General features: G+C 35.5%; 2 protein-coding genes across 4 annotated transcripts; one reads left to right on the top strand and one right to left on the bottom strand.

The window, feature by feature from the left end:
• Positions 1 to 7,518: 7,518 nt before the first annotated feature.
• LOC111998389 (uncharacterized) lies at positions 7,519 to 10,716 on the top strand. Of its 2 annotated transcripts, none has more exons than XM_024030765.2 (3): positions 7,519 to 7,694; positions 8,493 to 9,563; positions 10,507 to 10,716. In XM_024030765.2, exons 2-3 carry the CDS (start codon positions 8,561 to 8,563, stop codon positions 10,512 to 10,514), a joined length of 1,011 nt encoding a protein of 336 aa, XP_023886533.1. In that variant the 5' UTR covers positions 7,519 to 7,694; positions 8,493 to 8,560; the 3' UTR covers positions 10,515 to 10,716. The 2 variants fall into 2 exon arrangements, with proteins under 2 accessions (XP_023886533.1, XP_023886347.1); XM_024030579.2 differs by lacking the exon at positions 10,507 to 10,716 and adding an exon at positions 10,410 to 10,484.
• Positions 10,717 to 11,527: 811 nt separating this feature from the next.
• LOC111998297 (calcium-dependent protein kinase 2) lies at positions 11,528 to 20,868 on the bottom strand. 2 transcript variants are annotated; one of them, XM_065779532.1, is made up of 8 exons: positions 19,689 to 20,868; positions 14,876 to 15,019; positions 14,614 to 14,766; positions 13,204 to 13,319; positions 12,844 to 13,011; positions 12,628 to 12,755; positions 12,118 to 12,217; positions 11,528 to 12,030 (listed from the first exon to the last, which is right to left on the bottom strand). In XM_065779532.1, the coding sequence occupies exons 1-8, from the start codon at positions 20,422 to 20,424 to the stop codon at positions 11,956 to 11,958; spliced, it is 1,620 nt and encodes a 539-aa protein (XP_065635604.1). In that variant the 5' UTR covers positions 20,425 to 20,868; the 3' UTR covers positions 11,528 to 11,955. The 2 variants fall into 2 exon arrangements, with proteins under 2 accessions (XP_065635604.1, XP_023886194.1); XM_024030426.2 differs by lacking the exon at positions 19,689 to 20,868 and adding an exon at positions 16,650 to 17,828.
• Positions 20,869 to 21,133: the final 265 nt, after the last annotated feature.

Here is a 21,133-nt window from a genome sequence, read left to right as displayed (position 1 = left end):
GAGAACCTGCGTACAGGAAAGGAGCTTGAAGTAGTGATTCGAGCAAAAGATCCCTCCGTTGTGTTTTTAGCCGAAACATGGGTGAATGAAGCTAGGCTAAAAGAAATTCAAAGAAACATCAAGTTTGATAATATGTTTTATGTGGAAAAAAACCCTAGAAGTGGTGGAGGTTTGGCTCTCTATTGGAAAAATTCCATTGATATTTGGGTGGATTCTTTCTCCAAATACCACATTGATTCTATCATTAATAGAGGCAATGATGAAGCATGGAGATTCACAGGTTTTTATGGAGAACCAATAACACACAAGAGAGTGGAAGCATGGAATAAGCTAAGGTTGCTCAATACCAGACATAATCTTCCTTGGCTTTATGCCGAGGATTTTAATGAAATCACAAGAAGCTTAGAGAAATTGGGAGGAAACAATAGAAGTCAGGCCCAGATGCAACTTTTTCGGGATGTGCTAGATGAATGCGGATTTCTTAATCTCAGCTATGTGGGAGACCAATTTACTTGGAGAAAACATTTTGTGGATGGACACTCATTGTGGGAACGATTAGACCATGGGTTGGCTAACCACGAGTGGTTCATGAAATTTACAGGCACAAAAATCCACCATCTACACTCAGACTCTTCGGATCATTACCCTTTATGGATAACCTTGGATGGTTTAGACATCCCATCTTTTACTAAACCATTTAGGTTCGAAGAAATGTGGCTCTCTGACCGTGGGTGCTTAAATATTGTTGAGGCAATTTGGCTGTCTAGGGGAGAAGAGGAAGATCATGACCATGTCATGCGCAAAATAGATAAATGTGACAAAGAACTTCGCAAGTGGGAGCGGGACTGCTTTGGGAATGTCAAAATAATATTGAGCCGAAAGAGAAAGGAATTAAAGGAGGCCAAAAAATTAGCCATGAGAACTGGAAATAATCAGCATGTCCGTGAGTTGCAAAAGGAGATAACTGAATTGATTGATAAAGAAAATAGACTTTGGTTCCAAAGAGCAAAGGTCACGTGGGCTAAATTTGGGGACAGAAATTCAAAATTCTTTCACAGCCATGCGTCTCAAAGGAAGAGGAAAAATTTGATCCAGAAACTGAAAGATCCTAGTGGTCGAGTGGTGGACACCAATGAAGACATAGTTGAATGCTTGGTGCACTATTACCAGGACCTTCTTCAGACAAACAACCAGCAATTCTGTTCCGTGGCGACAAATTCCGTTCAGAAAGTAATTACCACGGAAATGAATTCCATTCTCTCATCTGAATTCACTCACTTGGAGGTAAAGCAGGCCATTAATCAATGGCCCCATTAAAGGCACCAGGACCTGATGGTATGCCTCCTCTCTTTTATCAACATTATTGGAACTTAATTGGAAATGATATCTCTAATTCTGTGTTGTATTATCTTAATTCTGCTACTTTACCTGATCACCTCAATCATACTTTCATAACTCTCATTCCAAAAAAGAAAAATCCTGAATTTGCCTCTGAATTTAGACCAATCAGTTTGTGCAATGTTTTGTATAAAATTTTCTCAAAAGTGCTAGCAAATAGACTTAAGAAAATTTTGCCAAATATTATTACTGAGAATCAGAGTGCTTTCACAAAAAATCGCCTCATTTCTAACAATATTTTGGTAGCTTTTGAATCTTTACATAATATGCAGAAGCACACAGGGAAGGATGATTATATGGCCATCAAGCTTGACATGAGTAAAGCATATGACAGAGTGGAGTGGGATTATTTGTTTTCAGTTATGGAAAAAATGGGCTTCAATGAGCATTGGATCCACCTTATGATGTTATTGGTAAATGGAGAACCCAAAGGCATGATCACTCTAATAAGAGGCATTAGACAAGGAGACCCACTCTCTCCATTCCTATTCTTACTTTGCACTGAGGGCCTAAATGGTCTGATCAATCAAGCCTCTCAACAGGGCCACATCAAGGGCTATTCTCTTTGTAGAAATAGTCCACGACTAATGCACCTTTTATTTGCAGATGATAGCTTGTTGTTTTGCAGGGCCACCTTAGAGGAGTGTCAAAGAGTTCTAGATATATTGGCAGTTTATGGAATATGTTCAGGCCAACAGATTAAACAAAGCAAGACAACAATCTTCTTCAGTAAATCTACTAGTGATGACATCAGAAATCAGATAAAGTTGGCACTTGGGGTTCCAGAAATTGTTCAGTATGAAAGATACTTGGGTTTACCATCACTGGTGGGCAGAAACAAAAAAGCAAGCTTCAACTATATAAAAGAGCGAGTCTAGAAAAAACTTCAAAGATGGAAGGAGAAACTCCTCTCACAGGCCGAAAGGGAAATCTTAATCAAAGCAGTTGTCCAAGCTATTCCGACATACACTATGAGCTGTTTCAAACTTCCTTTGGGTATTTGCTCAGAAATTGAGAGTTTGATACGAAAATTTTGGTGGGGCCAAAAGGTGAAAGAAGGAAAGTTCACTGGGTAAAATGGGAAACACTTTGTCTCCCAAAAAAGGAAGGTGGTATGGGCTTCAAGGATCTAGCCAACTTCAATGATGCTCTCTTGGCTAAGCAAGCTTGGAGATTACTTCATAATAAGGACTCCCTCTTCTACAAAGTCTTCAAAACGAAGTTTTTTCCAAATTGTAGCATTTGGGAGGCTCAAGAATCTAGCACCGGTTCACACGCTTGGAATAGCATCTTAAAGGGAAGAGATGTTCTACTCAAGGGAGCAAGATGGAGGATTGGTTGTGGAGAGGCTGTTAGTATATGGAATGATGCATGGTTACCATCATTGGAGCATCCACATGTCTTATCTGATATTGTCCCAGGCTTTGAAGATGGAAGAGTTTCGGACCTCATCAATCCACTCACAAGAACTTGGGACTTGAATTTAGTGCATGGTTTATTGTCACTAGATGAAGCTGCCTTGGTTCTCAGCATCCCGTTGAGCCGCACTCCTGTGGAGGACAAGATCATTTGGCCTTTCACCCCCTCAGGTAAGTATACTGTAAGCTCAGGCTCAAAGTTTCTAACTAAGCTCAATTCTGTGCAGATTCCTACAGTCAACCAGCAGCATCAAAGTGGCATTTGGAATCAGATTTGGGGGCTTAACGTTCCTAACAAAGTGCGGCATTTCATATGGAGAGTGTGCGAGGAAGCTGTACCAACAAAGCATAACTTGATGAGGAGGAAGATCTTAATGGAAGACAAATGTGAGCAGTGCGGTTTGGAGTTCGAAACGGCAATCCATGCGGTATGGGAATGTGCCATGCTTGATGAAATTTGGGAGGCGGTGCCAGGTTTTGAAGATCGAAGACAGTATGCTATCTCTAACACCAGAGACTTGATTAGTGTACTACACGAGAAAAGGAAAAATCTAGAACTAATGGCCATGATGATGTGGACAGTTTGGTATCGACGCAATCAACTCCGAGTCAATTCGAATGATTTTCCCAAATCACAGGTCCTCCAACAAGCTACCCAGTCCTTGGCTACCTTTCAACAAAGTCAAAAATCCCTCAGTCAGATTTCAGTAACGTCACGACCTCAGCCCCATGCTCAGTGGAGTCCGCCCCCACCGAATTGTCTTAAACTGAATTTTGACAGAGCCATTTTTCCAGAGTTGGGCAAGGCTGGATTGGGAGTGGTCGTTCACGATAGTCAAGGAAATGCGATTGCCTCGCTATCTGAACAAGCCCCTCTGCCATTCTCATCGGATATTGTGGAGGCCATGGCAGCAGCAAAGGCGTTAGTCTTCGCACAAGAACTGGGTATAGCAGATTTTGTTCTTGAAGGAGACTCGGAAGTAGTGATTAATTCCCTCCGAAACAAAGAAGCTTCATTCTCTCCGTTTGGCCACCTTCTGGAGTCAGCTAAATTCATGCTTGTTTCAAGTACTTGCATAAATTTTTCCCATGTACGCAAAAGTGGTAATAAAATTGCTCATAACCTAACTAGACATGCAAGAAATGTCAGAGGTTTGTCAGTGTGGGTGGAGGATGTTCCACCACACTTAGTTGATGTACTCTTTGCCGAATCTGGCTGATTTTATAAAAGCAATAGTTTCTTTCTCAAAAAAAAAGTTCAAAAAAAAAAAAAACCCAAATTTTTAAACATTAAAAAAGAAAAGAAAAAAATGGTTGTTATAGTTAAGCAAAAAGAGAACCACGTGAAAGTGAAATTGGCATTGAAAACAAAGCTAATAATAAAATCGATAAGAAAAAAAAAATTATAATTAAAATTCATACATGCATCAATATATAAACGAAACAAAATATCAAATTAATATCATCATTCATGGTAATGTTCAAGAGTTGCTTTTAATATTTTTAGCTGAATAATGTTGAAGAGTTACCTATTACCTAAATTGTGCTGCTTAATTTTCTTCTGAATTTGTTTTTGATTTAAGAACTATTCTTTATTAAGCTTTGAAAAGGTAAGCCCTCTAATGAGAGTATCTATTTTTACACAATAATTTTATAAATTCCATCATCCAGTGATCTATATAGAAGAACACAACAAAGCTAAGTAACCTATGTTTTAAAACATTAAGTAATCTCATTATATCATGGAAGAAAACTACAAAAACTTAAAATAAATAAGAAAAACCAAAAATAACAAGAGAAGGGAAAGATACACATATCAGCACACAAAGAAGATAAACATGTATCCCAGCAAAAACACATGTTTAAATCTCAGACTTTTTTGAGGAATCATTTTACTACATAAGATGCATCAAAGAGAGAAAATTTCATAATAAAAATAAAATAAAATAAAATAAAGAATAGAGAAAGCAAAATGATCGTGTAAACAGGAATCTTGATATTGCATTGGCCTACAATTCTAAGAATGTGCTAAAAAGGTTTTCGACCACCAGGCATTAAAAGAAGAACGATAAATAAATAAATAAATAAAAATCGCTGCAAAATGATACAGGGCATTTTATAATTTTTATTATGAAACGGTCGAATTATGACCTATTTTCTAAAAGAATATGGGCTCTCCTTTCTTTTTTCCGCTGAATGAATATGGGCTCTCCAAATCATGCTTTGGGTTGCCCATTACATTTCCCTTAAAAAGAGATGCAAAAAGTAGGAATTTGCAGTTAATCCGTTGTTTGTTTTGAAATAAAATATTTTTTTAAAAATATTTTTCTATTTTTATATATTTGTTTGTATGTAAAATGTGGTCTAACATGTAAAATATATTTTGTTGTCCGTAAAATCCTTTATAAAAAGTTGTAAAATGTTTTACCTTTTAAATTTTGGTAAAATATTTTACAAAAATACATAATGGCATCCCCTCATTCCATTTGGTGGCTAGGTAACTGATCTGGTAGGCTAGGGCAACTAGGGATGGCAATTTTGCCACGCCTCGCTTAACTTGCCTCTCCCCGCTTCACCCCACGCAAGTTTTTTCCGCCTCGCAAAGGTAGTGGGATGGAAATGGGGCAAGATTTTAACCCCACACCACAAGGTAGGGCGAGGATGAGTTTAGACTTTTTAGACCCGCCCCGCCCTACGTTATTAAGGGTTATAATTGTAAATTTTTCATATCCTACAACCCTATTATTTAAACAAACATATCAATATTAGTTTATTTTATTCTACGCAATTTGGGTCTCTACCTTTATTTTTTTAAGTGTTATACTATGAGACTTTTTATTATTATTATTATTTTTTTATTATTATTATTGTCTTGTTAAACACTTGGATATATTATTCAATTTTTTTCTAAAAATTGATTTGATTTCATGGGATAAATTTAGGTGTAATTTCAAGTATATTTCTATTAATGAAATAGGTTTCATTAAAAAAAATTATACTAGTTATAGGGCAAATTAACAAAAAGTAGAGTTTTACGGGATGAAGCGGGGCTTCATAAGGTTCCAAGGAGCGGGGATGGGGTGAGAAAGTTTTCCTTGTCATGCAGAGCGAGGCGAGGATGAGGTAAGACAAAACATGCGAGGCAGGGGCGAAGACCCCATCCTTCAGCCCCGCCCCGTCCCGCCCCGCCCTATTGCCATCCCTCGAGGCAACCGATGCTAGTAGTCCGGTGGTCGGGTCTGCCACTTTCAACAACTATTGATGGTGGTTAGCAATTGGTAATGGAGGTCCAATAACTGAAGCCTCCATTTTGATGACAGTTGCCTGCTATCCAATAACCAAAGACATTGTTCTAACAACCGATACCAGAGGTGTGATAACCATAGTAGCTATTCTAACAATTGATGCCAACATTCTAGTCACTGGAGACACCATTTCGACAACTAGTATCAAAGGTTCGATAACCAAAGTCTATATTCTAGACACCAGTGCTAGCAGTTTGGTCACCAAAGACACCACTCTAGTTGCCAGTTTTAGCGGTTCGATCGCCAAAGCCACCACTCCAATTGTGGATTCCAGCGGTTTGGTCACTTGACCTCCGATATTAATGGCTCTAGTGGTGGGCCACCAATTTTGGTGATTTTCTTAAAAAAAATTTACTTGTCCTACCAAACACCTGAAAATATTTTACTTCAAAACAAACAGAACGTAACTTATTTTCTTTCTTTTAAATAAGAACTAGAATTCAAATCTCTCCTTATTATTTTAACTATTGAATTATCAAAATAAAAGGCATCTATGGAGTGACTTGTGCTTTTAATAAAAACGTTTAAGGTTGAAATCCCCTCACTCCCAACCAATATTATTTAAAATAATATAATTAAAAGAAAAAGAAAAAGAAAAAAAACCTTATGGATTAAAAGTTGTTCGAAGTTACAAGGACACTAAAAGCCCAAATGCGTTTGGGCCTCCTTTGACTACACTTCGGCAACAACAACTATTTAGAACAAATGGCCTAGGAAAGACCCAATACTAAAAATGGGCCTTTCATTGATCTTTTTCTCGTCTCCACTCAAATTAAGGTTTTTTTTTTTTTTTTTGGATAAACAGCGTCGTTTTGAGATCGTGTAAGTTTTAGCAGTTTAGTCGCCAGAGCCACTGCTCCAATTGCGGATTCCAACGATTTGGTCACTTGACCTTTGAAATTAATGGCTCTAGTGGTGAGCCACCAATTTTGGTGATTTTCTTAAAACAATTTATTTATCATACCAAATACTTGAAAATATTTTACTTCAAAACAAACTGAACGTGACTTATTTTCTTTCTTTTAAATAAGAACTGGAATTCAAATCCCCCCTTATTATTTTAACTATTGAATTATCAAAATAAAAAACATCTATCGAGTGACTTGTGCTTTTAATAAAAACATTTAAAGTTGAAATCCCCCCACTCCCAGCCAATATTATTTAAAAAAAAAAAGAAACCCTTATGGATTAAAAGTTGTGTGAAGTTAAAAGGATACTAAAAGCCCAAATGCGCTTGGGCCTCCTTTGACTACACTTCTGCGACAACTACTATTTAGAACAAATGGCCTGGGAAAGACCCAATAATAAAAATGGGCCTTTCATTGATCTTTTTCTCGTCTACACTCAAAATTTTTTTTTTTTTTTTTTTTTTTTGGTATAAACAGCGTCGTTTTGAGATCTTGTATAGCAATTTCATTTGAGGAGCAATCTGCGGGTTGAACCGACAACCCAATAACCCAAACCTTCTTCTTTCTTCTTTCTTCTCAAATTTCATTGATTGATGAGCAGACAATCAGAGCTTCAAGCCTTCAACAACTTCCAACGACAAGGAGGCTCCAAATTCAACATACAGGTAATATATATATATATATATTTTATTCATTCATAGAATATCAACCATTTTATTTTAATTCGGTTAATAGCTTTCCATAAAAGTGTTAATTTCAAAAAAAAAAGTCTTGGTTTATATTAGTTGGGGTGCTTCTTAAATATGTTTTTCTTATGTTATATGTTGTACCCATTTGTAGAAAATTTTGTGGTATGCTTCTAAATTTTAAATTTGCGGTGTGCACAATATTTTTAGGCCAAATATGTTTTCACAATGATTCAAACAAATAAATATCTTGTAGTACATTGATTCACAACTGACCTCTTGTTTTAGAACAACCGCTCCAACTGACAACATATGTTGTGTCGAATAACCATTTGTATGGCGAATTTAAGAGATGTTTTTAAGGCCAAGGAAAATTTAGAGATATTGGGGGTGTGAGGCAACAAAGGTATAGTTAGAGTCGCGAGCTTGTTGTAGTCGGTCTTTATAGCCATGGGCAGTGGGAAGGTAAGCAGACTAGGAGTCCTCTGTGGGATATTGAGATTGGACACTTATCATTTTGATCAAGATTTAGTGAGGAAGGAGCTTGTGAATATTATCATCTTGCAAGTGTTTGTATGATATATTGAAATTCTGGAATACTTTTGCTGTGTTGTAGTATTATCCTGTTCTGCAATATTTGTACTTCTAAACTTAAATCTTGCACCATTGTGAGTGACATGAAATTGTTTTCCTTTTAGTTGATTAGATAGAACTGACAGTTTGTCAGATCAATGGTAGCTAGTTACTTATCATCTGTGTATGGCTTTCTTGTAACAGATTGCAGTTCTAATTGACAGCGGGAAGAAAGGAAGCTCAACTTCTTTATTATATACTTAATTTACAAAATGAAGGAAGAAGAAGTGAATCGATGCCAAATTCAAGAGTGGTACCCGAAATTTAAGTCTGTATCCATTAAAACCCAAATCCATGAACTTCCTGAATCGTTTATCCAATACCTTCTTGATGATTCTGGCCCCTTCCTTTTACCTGTTTCCATCTCAAATGATGATGCCTTACCCAATAGAATTCATAACCCTGACGAGGAAGAAGACTATCAAGTATTAGAAGGATCTGAAGATGAGTCTGAACAACCTTCACCACCCCCTTCTTTCCCCGAACTTGAATTGAAGATTAAGGAATCAATTGAGTCCCTTGGCAGTGCAGTCTTCCCTAAGATGAATTGGAGTGCACCAAAAGACTCTGCTTGGATTAGCACAACCGGGAGTCTCCGTTGCACTTCATTCAGTGAGATTGCACTCTTGCTACGATCATCTGATTCATTGATCCATGATTTATGTCATGCATATGATTCATGCAGTGATAAGTCCTCGTCGAGACCACCGAGTTTCTTCCTTGCACTCCGGAAGTGGTACCCTTCTTTGAGTCCAGAGATGGAATTTCGTTGTTTTGTAAGGGGTCAAAACCTAGTTGGAATTTCCCAGCGAGAGGTCACTACGTTTTATCCTGTACTCCTTGAGAAGAAAGATATTCTTGAGATGTTGATCCTGCAATTTTTTGAGGATAATATAAGGCTGAAATTTGAATCAGAGAATTACACATTTGATGTTTATGTTACAAAGGACGAACGGATTAAGGTTTTAGATTTCAACCCTTGGGGTGCATTTACATTGCCGTTGTTGTTTAATTGGGAGGAATTAGAGCAGAATACTAGGAAAGAAGGCAATAATGTGGACTTTAGAATTGTGGAGAGCCAGTGTGGTGTTAGGCCAGGTTTGAAGACTGCTGTGCCTTATGATTACTTGGACACTGCCCCTGGAAGTGGTTGGGATCAATTTCTGAGGAATGCTGATGAAGAGTTGCAGCAGCAGATCAGGTCTTCTGAAGCAGGTGCTTGAGATTTTGATTCTCTTGATTCTTGAGAATAGTGTTGCAGTTTCTTTTATATCAACTGTGATTCATGAAGAGGGAAGCATGAATAAAATTTTAGTTTAATTAGTTCTATTTAATTTTAAAAATCATTTGTATTTTTATTGGCCAATTAGATTTTTATTTCATATCTTATTAGCTAAATTTTTTTTTTTTCCCTAAAATCAAGGTTATTTTTGTAATTTGATAATTGGGATTTCCCAAGTTAATTAGAATTAGGGTTTTCTGAATCAGCTTGAATTAGGATAAAGTCATAGTCTATATTAGCATAGTATTGTATTCCTATGGAGAGAGTTTATAGTTTGATTGATTAATGAACTTTGTTTTGGGTGTTGACTACTAGGTTATCTATAATTTATTTCTTTATTCTTTAATTTTCTTGTTGCATCGATTTGGTTTTGTCCTAAGTCATTCATATATTCACTTTTATGGGCAGACTCTACATGTATGGTGTATCTGGGTCTTTTTGTTTTTTGTGCTTCTGCAATCATAATATAATGATTAATCTCATTCTGGTGCAACTTCCCCATTTGGTTTGTGTATTATCAATTGATGGTTGTTCCTAAAACTTTTCTTAAATTTTACTTTTTGGCGATTTCTTAAATTTACAATGTCTTTCCATTACGTTCTCCATTTTCCTTATGTTTCTTATTATTACCTTGCTTCTCAATTTTGATGGTGTAAGATGCTTTTGTTTGAAGCAGTGATAGTATCCAAATGGACCTACCTATTCATTTTTATTTTCTTTTAATGGTTTTGGATTTGGAAACATCAAGCTTTATAAACGTCAAGCTTTATCTTTTGTAGGCTGTTTATATGAGCTGCATTGCATGGAGAGGATATTGTTTTTGGCTATTCCATCAGTTTTGTGATCCTTTGATATTTGTATAATTTTTCTTTTCAGGCAAATGATGGGTGCCATTTTGAGATGAAATGTCATGCCTGAAAATCTCTATCAATACAATAAATTTCCATCTCTATGTACAATGATCCTCTACGGGGATCTCTAAAAGAGCAAGGAGACAGAGCGAAATTCTCTTAATTTTTTTCTTTTTCCTTCTCAGTTATGGCTTCATACAGCCTTGCATTTGAATAAATCACAAACTTATAGTCACTGCTCAATGCATAATGGTCTAAGTTTGCTAATGTGCTTGCCAAAATGAGTCACACCCATGTCTTCTTCTCTTTTTTTTTTCTTTCTTTTTCTTTTTTTGATACATTAAAAGTTGGGTTGGAGAAATTTGAACCCTAAATGTCTTCATTAAAAATACCCGGAGATGTCAATTGTGCTGTAAGACTCTTGGCAACCTCCCATCTTAGATGGCTTCATTGGAAATACTCGAAAGTGCCAATTGAGCTACAAGGCTCTTGGCACCATCCATCTACTAGATAAAAACCAAATGCACAATATTTATCTAGTGTTAGCTGCAGGCAACATTGCACCTCCGACGTATAGAACTTAATCACAGACCAATCAAGCCAAAGCAAAAACATTGATGTGGTACTGAACATGATTTCTATGTAGTATCTCACCCCTCTCCCCACCCTCCCAAGTTTTATATTACCTTTAAAAATTAACATTTCATGACCATTAGCAGGTTCCTTAAGAGAAGTTATTAATTATTATGTCTTGCCAAACATGGTTTGTTATGAAAACCTCACCACATGGTGATCCAGCAGCACAATCTAATTAATTGATAATTTAACGGTCATTGACTGGTGACACCACTCTAATATGTACTACCAGATATCTAGAACGATGGCTTTTGACAGTTATAAACTTGTATCTGCTCATAAGTACCACTCAGCCGCAGATAGATTTCACTCTAGGAATAGTAATCACATAAAGATGGCTTTTAGAGCACTCATTTTGTTAAATTTTTAAGGATTCAGGCTTTTCAATCATCATATCTGTCAACAAACAGTGACAAAAGTCCATATTCAGATTTGAAACTGAATGCGAAGCAAACTCGAGATTTTAAAATTCTTACAGCACTATCCTTTTCATCAGAACCTTGTCCAAAAGCGTGGTTATGCATGTACCCTACAGAGGAAAACAACATCGTCCTCTTAAAACAGTCTATCCTCCAAACGTCAACCTGCTCAAACAAATTTAATAAATTACAGACAAACATACGGAGGTCGGTCATTAGTTATTCACAACTCTTGCACCACTTCAAAAACAAAAAATTCATATTGGAAGGCTGACATGCTTAAGAAGATATTTATATTCAATGGGCAGTATTCTGAAAGCAGATATCGCTATCTGAGATGGCTCCAGGTCCTCCTCAATCCAAAGAATGTTACATTCAGGAGGGCCTCTTGCGATCAGCAGCAAGTAACAGCTGTTGATCTAGAAGAGCTTACCCTGCGGTTGGGTTCCACTTCTCATCATTGTACAGAATTCCTCATAGTTGATTCTACCATCCTGTAAATCCAGTAGAAGAGCAAATTAATGCATGATACTGCAGAAGATATATTTGCATCCAAAAGAAAGCCAAGCCAAACAACTTACATTATCAGCATCGACTTCAGATATTATTTCCCTGATTGTTTCGTCATCACCCATTCCATATTCTTTCATGGCCGACTGTAGTTCATCTCTGGTAATAAATCTGCAAATGAAATCCCAAAAAGACCTCAATATCTTTCATTTGAATGCAGAAGAACCTGTTCATATTTGTCTAATTAATGAGAGTTCCCTGACATATATGCATTAACAATGACCAAACTTTTAAAATATGGTGCCCAGTCAGTGTGCCCAAATCAAAATCCAATATTTCAGAATTTACTAATAACTCTGATTGATTTGCATATACAATATCTGAAGTCTGAACTTGTATTTTCCCACCATAAGTTTCAGCTATTCTAATAACATTCTATACCAGGAATTTATCTGGCACATTATAGTAAATAATAATTCTTTGTCAATCAGCCACAGTAGTAAAGAAGAAAAGCTTCAGCTGTACTGTAGTAAGACTATTCTGTCCAAGGTGTGGATTGTTTTCATTTAAAAAATACTTACCCGCTATTATCCTTATCAAAATATTGAAAAGCCTTATAAAGATGTTCTTCTCTTTCTAGCTTGTGTCTATGCATTGTAGCAGTGATAAATTCAATGTAGTCGATTGTTCCATTCCCATCTACATCAGCCTAAACACAAATTAAGAATGTCAGTTTGGAATTAAGCAAAAGGAGTAATCAAAAAAGAATGAAAAAATTATAGAGTACAATATCTTACAGCTTCCATGAGCTGCCGGACTTCAGCCTCTGAAAGCTTTGAGCCAAGCCGAGCTAACCCAGTCCTAAGTTCATCATAGGTGATTGTGCCACTTTTATCCGTATCAATATTTGTAAACATTGCCTTCAGCCCTTGGATTTCTTCTTCAGAGAGATTTTCAGCAATGACCTACAATTATTGGCATAATTAGTCAGTTTAGTAGATGGCAACCAGAGTCAGATCCATATCTACATCAGGTCTACAACTACCCTAAAGAATTACTGAGCATCCCAAAACAATTGCCAATTTTAGATTTGTAGCTCCCAGTTTCATCCATATACATGATCAAACATCATATTGAAGATTGAAATCCATCTATACCTTCAGTGCAAGTTTCTTAAGTTTGTTCATTGCCCTAAATTGTTTCATCCTGGAAAGAACAGCACTGTCGATTGGCTTATCTGACGCTTCTCCATCTTCTCTAAGCCATGGGTGCTCTAAATCAGCCATAAAATTTCAAATTTCATTAGAGAAACATAACAACAGAATGACTAAAGAATGCCACTTTACATTAACTGCTATGACAGAATGACTAAAAATATTCAGTGTCATATTAGAGAATCATTTAAGCCTTTATCGGTGAAGCATTGTGAAAATTGTGAATTCCAATGTTCCAATCACCAACAAAACATTTTGAACCATAAACAAAACTGAGCTTGAGACATTAAATTCTGGTTTCTTAAGGAAGAAGTGGAGAACTTGTTGCATTGTTGGTGTCATATTTCATACATGTGCAACACCAATTTTTGTCCTTATAATTACTCCAATTTCCAATTTTAGTCCTTCAAGTTTTCAAAAGTAGTAATGAAATCCTTAAAGTTTGCAAATTGATCCAATTTTCTCCACACACCTTTAAAAAACAGGTCTATGTGGTTCTAAAATTACACAGTAGCTAATCCAGGTGGATTAGAAGTGCCACACGGCCACCATAATGTCTCACTATTGCCCTGTGGATTGTCGTGCAACAAAAATAATGGAACACTATTTCCCCTTATTGATCTTGAATTTACAAAATACTTATCTATTCCAAGTTTAGCTGATGAGAAATTGTTGGGAAAATTCAAGTATATAAAAAGGAAAAGAAATGGGGCAATTATTTAACAAACTTTTGAAACTCTAGGGACCAAATTGGGAAATGAGCTTAAAGGATCAAATTGGATCATTTTATAAAGTTTTAAGGATTTGATAGCAACTTTTGAAACTTTAAGGACATAATTGGAAAATGGGACAAACTTTAAGGACCAGGAGTGGTGCTCGCCAAAAAAAAAATAATAATAATAATAATAATTTTCACATTCAAAATGAAACTGAAAGTTTTGAGGAAGGTAAATGGTAATTTTCAGATCTCTTTCAGTCACAAAGGACTCAGGTTTTTGCAAATAAGGAAACATTTCAAAAAGTAGATTTTTAAAGTGTTTTAAACACATATCTTGACATTCTAATTTTATTCTTGAAAAAATAAAGAGCTTTTCATAAAAATCAGGCAGGTCCTTTTCTCTTAAAAGCTTCATGGCCCTTGCATCTAAATTCTCTTAATCCTTACATGACTTAAAAATATATCATGTAGATAAACTAGCTTGCTGACCCCAGCGAACTTGTAAATTACCTAACGCAGAAGATCTTTCCTGCCTATGTACCGTGTACATATGAGTCAAACTACCCGTGAGAAAATTAATCATGAAATGCTGAAATCTTAAGGCATAATAATTAACCATACTAACAGATGCCTACCTAGAACCTGTGCAGAAGTAATCCTTTTCTTTGGGTCCTGAGTTAGCATCTTCCGGACAAGGTCCTTGGCACTGCTTGATATAGATGGCCATGGTTTACTTTCAAAGTCAATCTCTCCTTTCAATATAGCATCAAATATCCCCTTCTCCGTCTCTACAATATAAATTAATTACAGATCACTATTTCCACCCAAAAAAGCTAAAGAGAAACTACTGTAGTACACAGTAACAAAATTGAGCATGAAGTAAAGCTGTGTTTTTACCAGCCCAAAATGGAGGTACACCACTGAGTAATATATACAAGATAACTCCTGCACTCCAAATATCTATTTCCTTCCCATATCTGCGCCGTAATACTTCTGGAGCAACGTAGTAAGCACTCCCAACTATATCTCGGTACACCTTCCCTGGCAAGAGTGAGCCAAAACAAACCTTATTCTACATTACAAGTAATAAGCATATAAATTATGATGAGTTTTGCTCAACTCATTAAAACTTTTAATGACCAGTACTTGAAAAGCATACTGCAAGTGTCTTCATGAAAGGTCACACAAACAATTTGTGCTCTTTAATAAGAAATATGAAAAACAATGATAGGGAGGCCAGTTTTCTATCGAGTAAAAAAGTTCTATGGTACATTTTATTTCTATGATGTCATCGTGAGGTATTTTCATGATACTAAAGAAGGTTCTAAAAGGCGAATTAAAAATTCAGGCAATTTCTTAAAATCTAGTTTTATAAACTGTGAAACACCTCTAATAAGACTAGGGGCACCATAGATGCAGTGTGATAAGGAAGTGGCAAATGACCATATACTCATCTCATAATGCACTGTCATCATTCTTCAAACTCTATTTATGGTATGATCAACACCACGAGGTAGAATAAACTCAAAAGTAAAACATGAAAGAAAATCCTTAAAGAGGGTTGCGTAAAAAAGCCATCCTTTGACCTGAAATATTCCAGTAGCTACTTAATTTATAGGCTAAAGTGCAAACTACACCTGTAAAGTTTGGGGGTCTTCGGATTTACACTCTGAGTTTCAGAAATTGGATTTTACTCCCTAAAGTTACATTCCATTTGCATCAACAAACCCCTTTGTCCATATTTTCTGTTAAGTGTCGCATAAGTTTGCCATGTGTTTAGTTCAACCAATAAAATGATTCCATGTCTTTTTCATTATGCCACATTAGTATGCCACGTGACATTATTTTATTGGACAAACAAAACACGTGTAGCAAGTTTACGTGGGACTTAATGATGGAAAATATGGACGGAGAGTCAACTGATGCAAACAGAATATAACTTCAAGAGGTAAAATCTAAATTCTGAAACTATAGGGTGTAAAATCCAAAGACACTCAAACATTAGGGGTGCAGTTTGCACTTGAACCTAGTTTATAAAAGAGAATGGAGGCTGCTAAGAAAGTTGTGAGCATGTTTAGACTCATGAACAATAAAATTCATAAATAACAAATCAGCTATTATTTGGAAGTCAATTGGCTCAATTCCCATTTTCCGAAAGACCATTTTCATGCCAGTATTAATGGAAGATGTTTTCAACTTTCCCAAGTTAGGTTTTGAAAAAAAGACCTACCAATCATCTCAAGTGACAACTAAAAAAGCTCCACATTATTCTCTCATGGAAAAGAAGAAAGACGACCGACTATTCTATTAAATTCCTGTAATATCATATTCAATCCGGGTAAGTTCTCAATCAACACGCTTAAGAATATTCCATAGTTTTGAATAAGCTTTTGGCTGACTTCAAACTACTTATAAATAATTTAAATTTACAAGCAACACGTATCCAGAAGAAAATATTTAAAATGGAAAAACATACGCAACTTTTTCCTTAAAAAAAATACTCAATAATTCAATCTCTTATTTATCCCACCTACCATTTTATCATTCTCATGAAAGAAGAAAAAATAAATAAATAAAAATCTCCAAATTATCGTTCCAATTATTCATTCAAATCAATAAATTTAAACCTCAGAACCACAAAATGAAATAATTCAATAATTAAAAGAGTTACCTTCCTCAATGTAAACCGATAATCCGAAATCTGTGGCCTTTAAAAGTGCATTCTCATCCTTGCTAGATAACAAGAAATTCTCAGGCTTGAGGTCCCTATGCATCACACCCATAAAGTGACAGATATTCACAACATTAACAATTGCCCTGCATATTGAAGCAGCAGCCCTTTCACTATAATGACCCTTTGCAATAATCCTATCAAAAAGCTCCCCACCAGCACATAACTCCATAACAAGATGAACTGATTGCTTATCCTCATAAGCACCCTTAAACTCAACAATGTTTGGCTGACCACTCAAATGCTGCATAATCTGAATCTCTCTCTTTATGTCCTCCTTGTCATTCTTTGTAACAAGCTTCCTCTTAGATATAGACTTGCAAGCATACTGTTTGCCAGTTGAATTCTCAGTACAAAGATAAGTGACCCCAAATTGACCCCTACCCAATTCTTTGCCAAATGAATAGTGCTGCTTAACATCCTCATATGCTTTGCCTAGAATTGTGTCTGGCCTGGGGACAGGTTTTGGGCTTGGAGCTGAGACAGATGGCTTCACTGCTGGCTGGGCTGGTACAGTGCGTTTCTCAGGGATGTGGTAGGACTGTTGTGCTGGTGTTCTGGATTGTTCAGGCACAGGCTCATGGCTTTTTTGATGGTGCATATCAGAACCACCTACTGATCTATAACCATTGTATTTGGGCTCTGAATTTCTGACTTTGCTAAGACAAACACCCATCTTTTGTAACAGCCAAATTCAAAGACTAAAAAGAGACTGAATTTTAAGCAAATGATGGTGAAGAATTAAGACCCAGTTGAAGATTCAGAGAGACTGTGCAAAATAACACTGAATTTTCAAGGGAAAAGTGGAGGAGAATTTTGGATCAGGAATCTGAATCTCAGAGCTGAACTAAAATAAGGCCTAAAAGTGGCTGAAAAGTAAAACCCAGACGGGGATCCACAGAGAATATGAAGAGGAAGAAACTTTGGATTGTGATTTTTGGAAGGGTTTAACATAAGTAGATCAGAGTTATAGCTTTAGAAAACCAGAGCTCTGAGACAAGGCTGAAAAAGAAAGACTAGAACTTGGTCAACTGTGCAATTAAGTTGAAAGGTTGAATCTTTCAGTACCTTCAATCCAATGTAGAGAGAGATAGAGAGAGAGATAGAAAATGTGAAAGAGAGAGAGAGAGAGAGAGAGAGAAATTCTAAATATAAAAGCCATCAAAAGGGCAAAAAAGTAATATAGAAAAAACAAGTTTTCATATATAACATTTTCACTTCATTAATTAAGTGTATTTATATTCCATATAGATGTTGATAGGATAGAGTTAGAATTTGCAAAGAACTCAAATTCTCAAAAGAAAGTGATGATTTTTAATTCATTCATGAATCTCAAAAATATCTGTCAAACATGGTGGTAGATACAACCATTTAATTAATGATATAAATTAACTGTTTCCAAATCATTTAAGAAAGCTATTTATTCAATTTTTATTGAAAATAAACAACTTTTTATATTTACACAAATATTTTATGTCAACTAAAAAAAAATTGGAATATCAAAAAAATTTATTAAAAGTATTAAATTTTTTAAGCATTTTATGTCTTAAATTTAATTAAAATTAGAAGAAATTAAAGGATTTAAATGGGAAAACCTGATTTTGGAAATGTACGTATGATATTGATTTCTCTCAATATCTTCCTACCTAACAAAATTTTCATTTTATCTGAAAAGAGAAAGAGATTTAGTAATTTACCAATTTGTCAATTAAAGAGTTTACACTGATGACTATAGGCTGGCCATGTTCTTCGTGAAAATTATCCCATCAATCATGTCACCTGTTTCTTTATTTATTTTATTTTTTCTTTTTTCCTTTTTCCTTTTGGACAAACATGTTTACAATCATGTATGAGCTATGGATAACACCAACTTACTTTAAAGGACCCACAAACAATGGGGGACCTCATCATCCATGAATTTCACGCACTTCAAACAGGCTAAATACAACAAAATTGCAACCTAACATTGTATTAATTTCTATAAAGTGAAATTAATTAAATACAATATCTGATCGTATTTATAATTTACGATGGTATAAAAAATTTTATTAATTAAACTAATTGAAATTTATAAAACTAAAAAAGAAAAAAGAAAAATTATGTTCACTAAAGAAAACAAAATATGGGTCCTTTGAATTTCAAATCTTGTTAATTTCTTTCATTTCATTACTTAAATTTAATATTAAATAAATTGCCAAGTATTAAATGAACAAAATGAATAAGTCAACTGATGCAAACAGAATATAACTTCAAGAGGTAAAATCTAAATTCTGAAACTATAGGGTGTAAAATCCAAAGACACTCAAACATTAGGGGTGCAGTTTGCACTTGAACCTAGTTTATAAAAGAGAATGGAGGCTGCTAAGAAAGTTGTGAGCATGTTTAGACTCATGAACAATAAAATTCATAAATAACAAATCAGCTATTATTTGGAAGTCAATTGGCTCAATTCCCATTTTCCGAAAGACCATTTTCATGCCAGTATTAATGGAAGATGTTTTCAACTTTCCCAAGTTAGGTTTTGAAAAAAAGGCCTACCAATCATCTCAAGTGACAACTAAAAAAGCTCCACATTATTCTCTCATGGAAAAGAAGAAAGACGACCGACTATTCTATTAAATTCCTGTAATATCATATTCAATCCGGGTAAGTTCTCAATCAACACGCTTAAGAATATTCCATAGTTTTGAATAAGCTTTTGGCTGACTTCAAACTACTTATAAATAATTTAAATTTACAAGCAACACGTATCCAGAAGAAAATATTTAATATGGAAAAACATACGCAACTTTTTCCTTAAAAAAAATACTCAATAATTCAATCTCTTATTTATCCCACCTACCATTTTATCATTCTCATGAAAGAAGAAAAAATAAATAAATAAAAATCTCCAAATTATCGTTCCAATTATTCATTCAAATCAATAAATTTAAACCTCAGAACCACAAAATGAAATAATTCAATAATTAAAAGAGTTACCTTCCTCAATGTAAACCGATAATCCGAAATCTGTGGCCTTTAAAAGTGCATTCTCATCCTTGCTAGATAACAAGAAATTCTCAGGCTTGAGGTCCCTATGCATCACACCCATAAAGTGACAGATATTCACAACATTAACAATTGCCCTGCATATTGAAGCAGCAGCCCTTTCACTATAATGACCCTTTGCAATAATCCTATCAAAAAGCTCCCCACCAGCACATAACTCCATAACAAGATGAACTGATTGCTTATCCTCATAAGCACCCTTAAACTCAACAATGTTTGGCTGACCACTCAAATGCTGCATAATCTGAATCTCTCTCTTTATGTCCTCCTTGTCATTCTTTGTAACAAGCTTCCTCTTAGATATAGACTTGCAAGCATACTGTTTGCCAGTTGAATTCTCAGTACAAAGATAAGTGACCCCAAATTGACCCCTACCCAATTCTTTGCCAAATGAATAGTGCTGCTTAACATCCTCATATGCTTTGCCTAGAATTGTGTCTGGCCTGGGGACAGGTTTTGGGCTTGGAGCTGAGACAGATGGCTTCACTGCTGGCTGGGCTGGTACAGTGCGTTTCTCAGGGATGTGGTAGGACTGTTGTGCTGGTGTTCTGGATTGTTCAGGCACAGGCTCATGGCTTTTTTGATGGTGCATATCAGAACCACCTACTGATCTATAACCATTGTATTTGGGCTCTGAATTTCTGACTTTGCTAAGACAAACACCCATCTTTTGTAACAGCCAAATTCAAAGACTAAAAAGAGACTGAATTTTAAGCAAATGATGGTGAAGAATTAAGACCCAGTTGAAGATTCAGAGAGACTGTGCAAAATAACACTGAATTTTCAAGGGAAAAGTGGAGGAGAATTTTGGATCAGGAATCTGAATCTCAGAGCTGAACTAAAATAAGGCCTAAAAGTGGCTGAAAAGTAAAACCCAGACGGGGATCCACAGAGAATATGAAGAGGAAGAAACTTTGGATTGTGATTTTTGGAAGGGTTTAACATAAGTAGATCAGAGTTATAGCTTTAGAAAACCAGAGCTCTGAGACAAGGCTGAAAAAGAAAGACTAGAACTTGGTCAACTGTGCAATTAAGTTGAAAGGTTGAATCTTTCAGTACCTTCAATCCAATGTAGAGAGAGATAGAGAGAGAGATAGAAAATGTGAAAGAGAGAGAGAGAGAGAGAGAGAAATTCTAAATATAAAAGCCATCAAAAGGGCAAAAAAGTAATATAGAAAAAACAAGTTTTCATATATAACATTTTCACTTCATTAATTAAGTGTATTTATATTCCATATAGATGTTGATAGGATAGAGTTAGAATTTGCAAAGAACTCAAATTCTCAAAAGAAAGTGATGATTTTTAATTCATTCATGAATCTCAAAAATATCTGTCAAACATGGTGGTAGATACAACCATTTAATTAATGATATAA

Source organism: Quercus suber, unplaced genomic scaffold (assembly GCF_002906115.3).
Source record: "Quercus suber isolate HL8 unplaced genomic scaffold, Cork oak 2.0 scaffold_211, whole genome shotgun sequence".
NCBI classification, from domain to species: Eukaryota; Viridiplantae; Streptophyta; class Magnoliopsida; order Fagales; family Fagaceae; genus Quercus; species Quercus suber.
This window is presented reverse-complemented; position numbering and strand designations above follow the sequence as displayed.

What these genes read in the sequence shown, in the direction of transcription:
- LOC111998389 (XM_024030579.2), top strand. Translation starts at nt 8,561, where the DNA reads ATGAAGGAAGAAGAAGTGAATCGATGCCAAATTCAAGAGTGGTACCCG. An exon ending in GATCAGGTCTTCTGAAGCAG is followed by an intron (nt 9,564 to 10,409) that starts GTGCTTGAGATT and finishes TATCTTTTGTAG; the next exon opens with GCTGTTTATATGAGCTGCAT.
- LOC111998297 (XM_065779532.1), bottom strand. Translation starts at nt 20,424, where the DNA reads ATGGGTGTTTGTCTTAGCAAAGTCAGAAATTCAGAGCCCAAATACAAT. An exon ending in TGTACCTCCATTTTGGGCTG is followed by an intron (nt 14,767 to 14,875) that starts GTAAAAACACAG and finishes TTTATATTGTAG; the next exon opens with AGACGGAGAAGGGGATATTT. An exon ending in TACTTCTGCACAGGTTCTAG is followed by an intron (nt 13,320 to 14,613) that starts GTAGGCATCTGT and finishes TGGCTGATTTAG; the next exon opens with AGCACCCATGGCTTAGAGAA.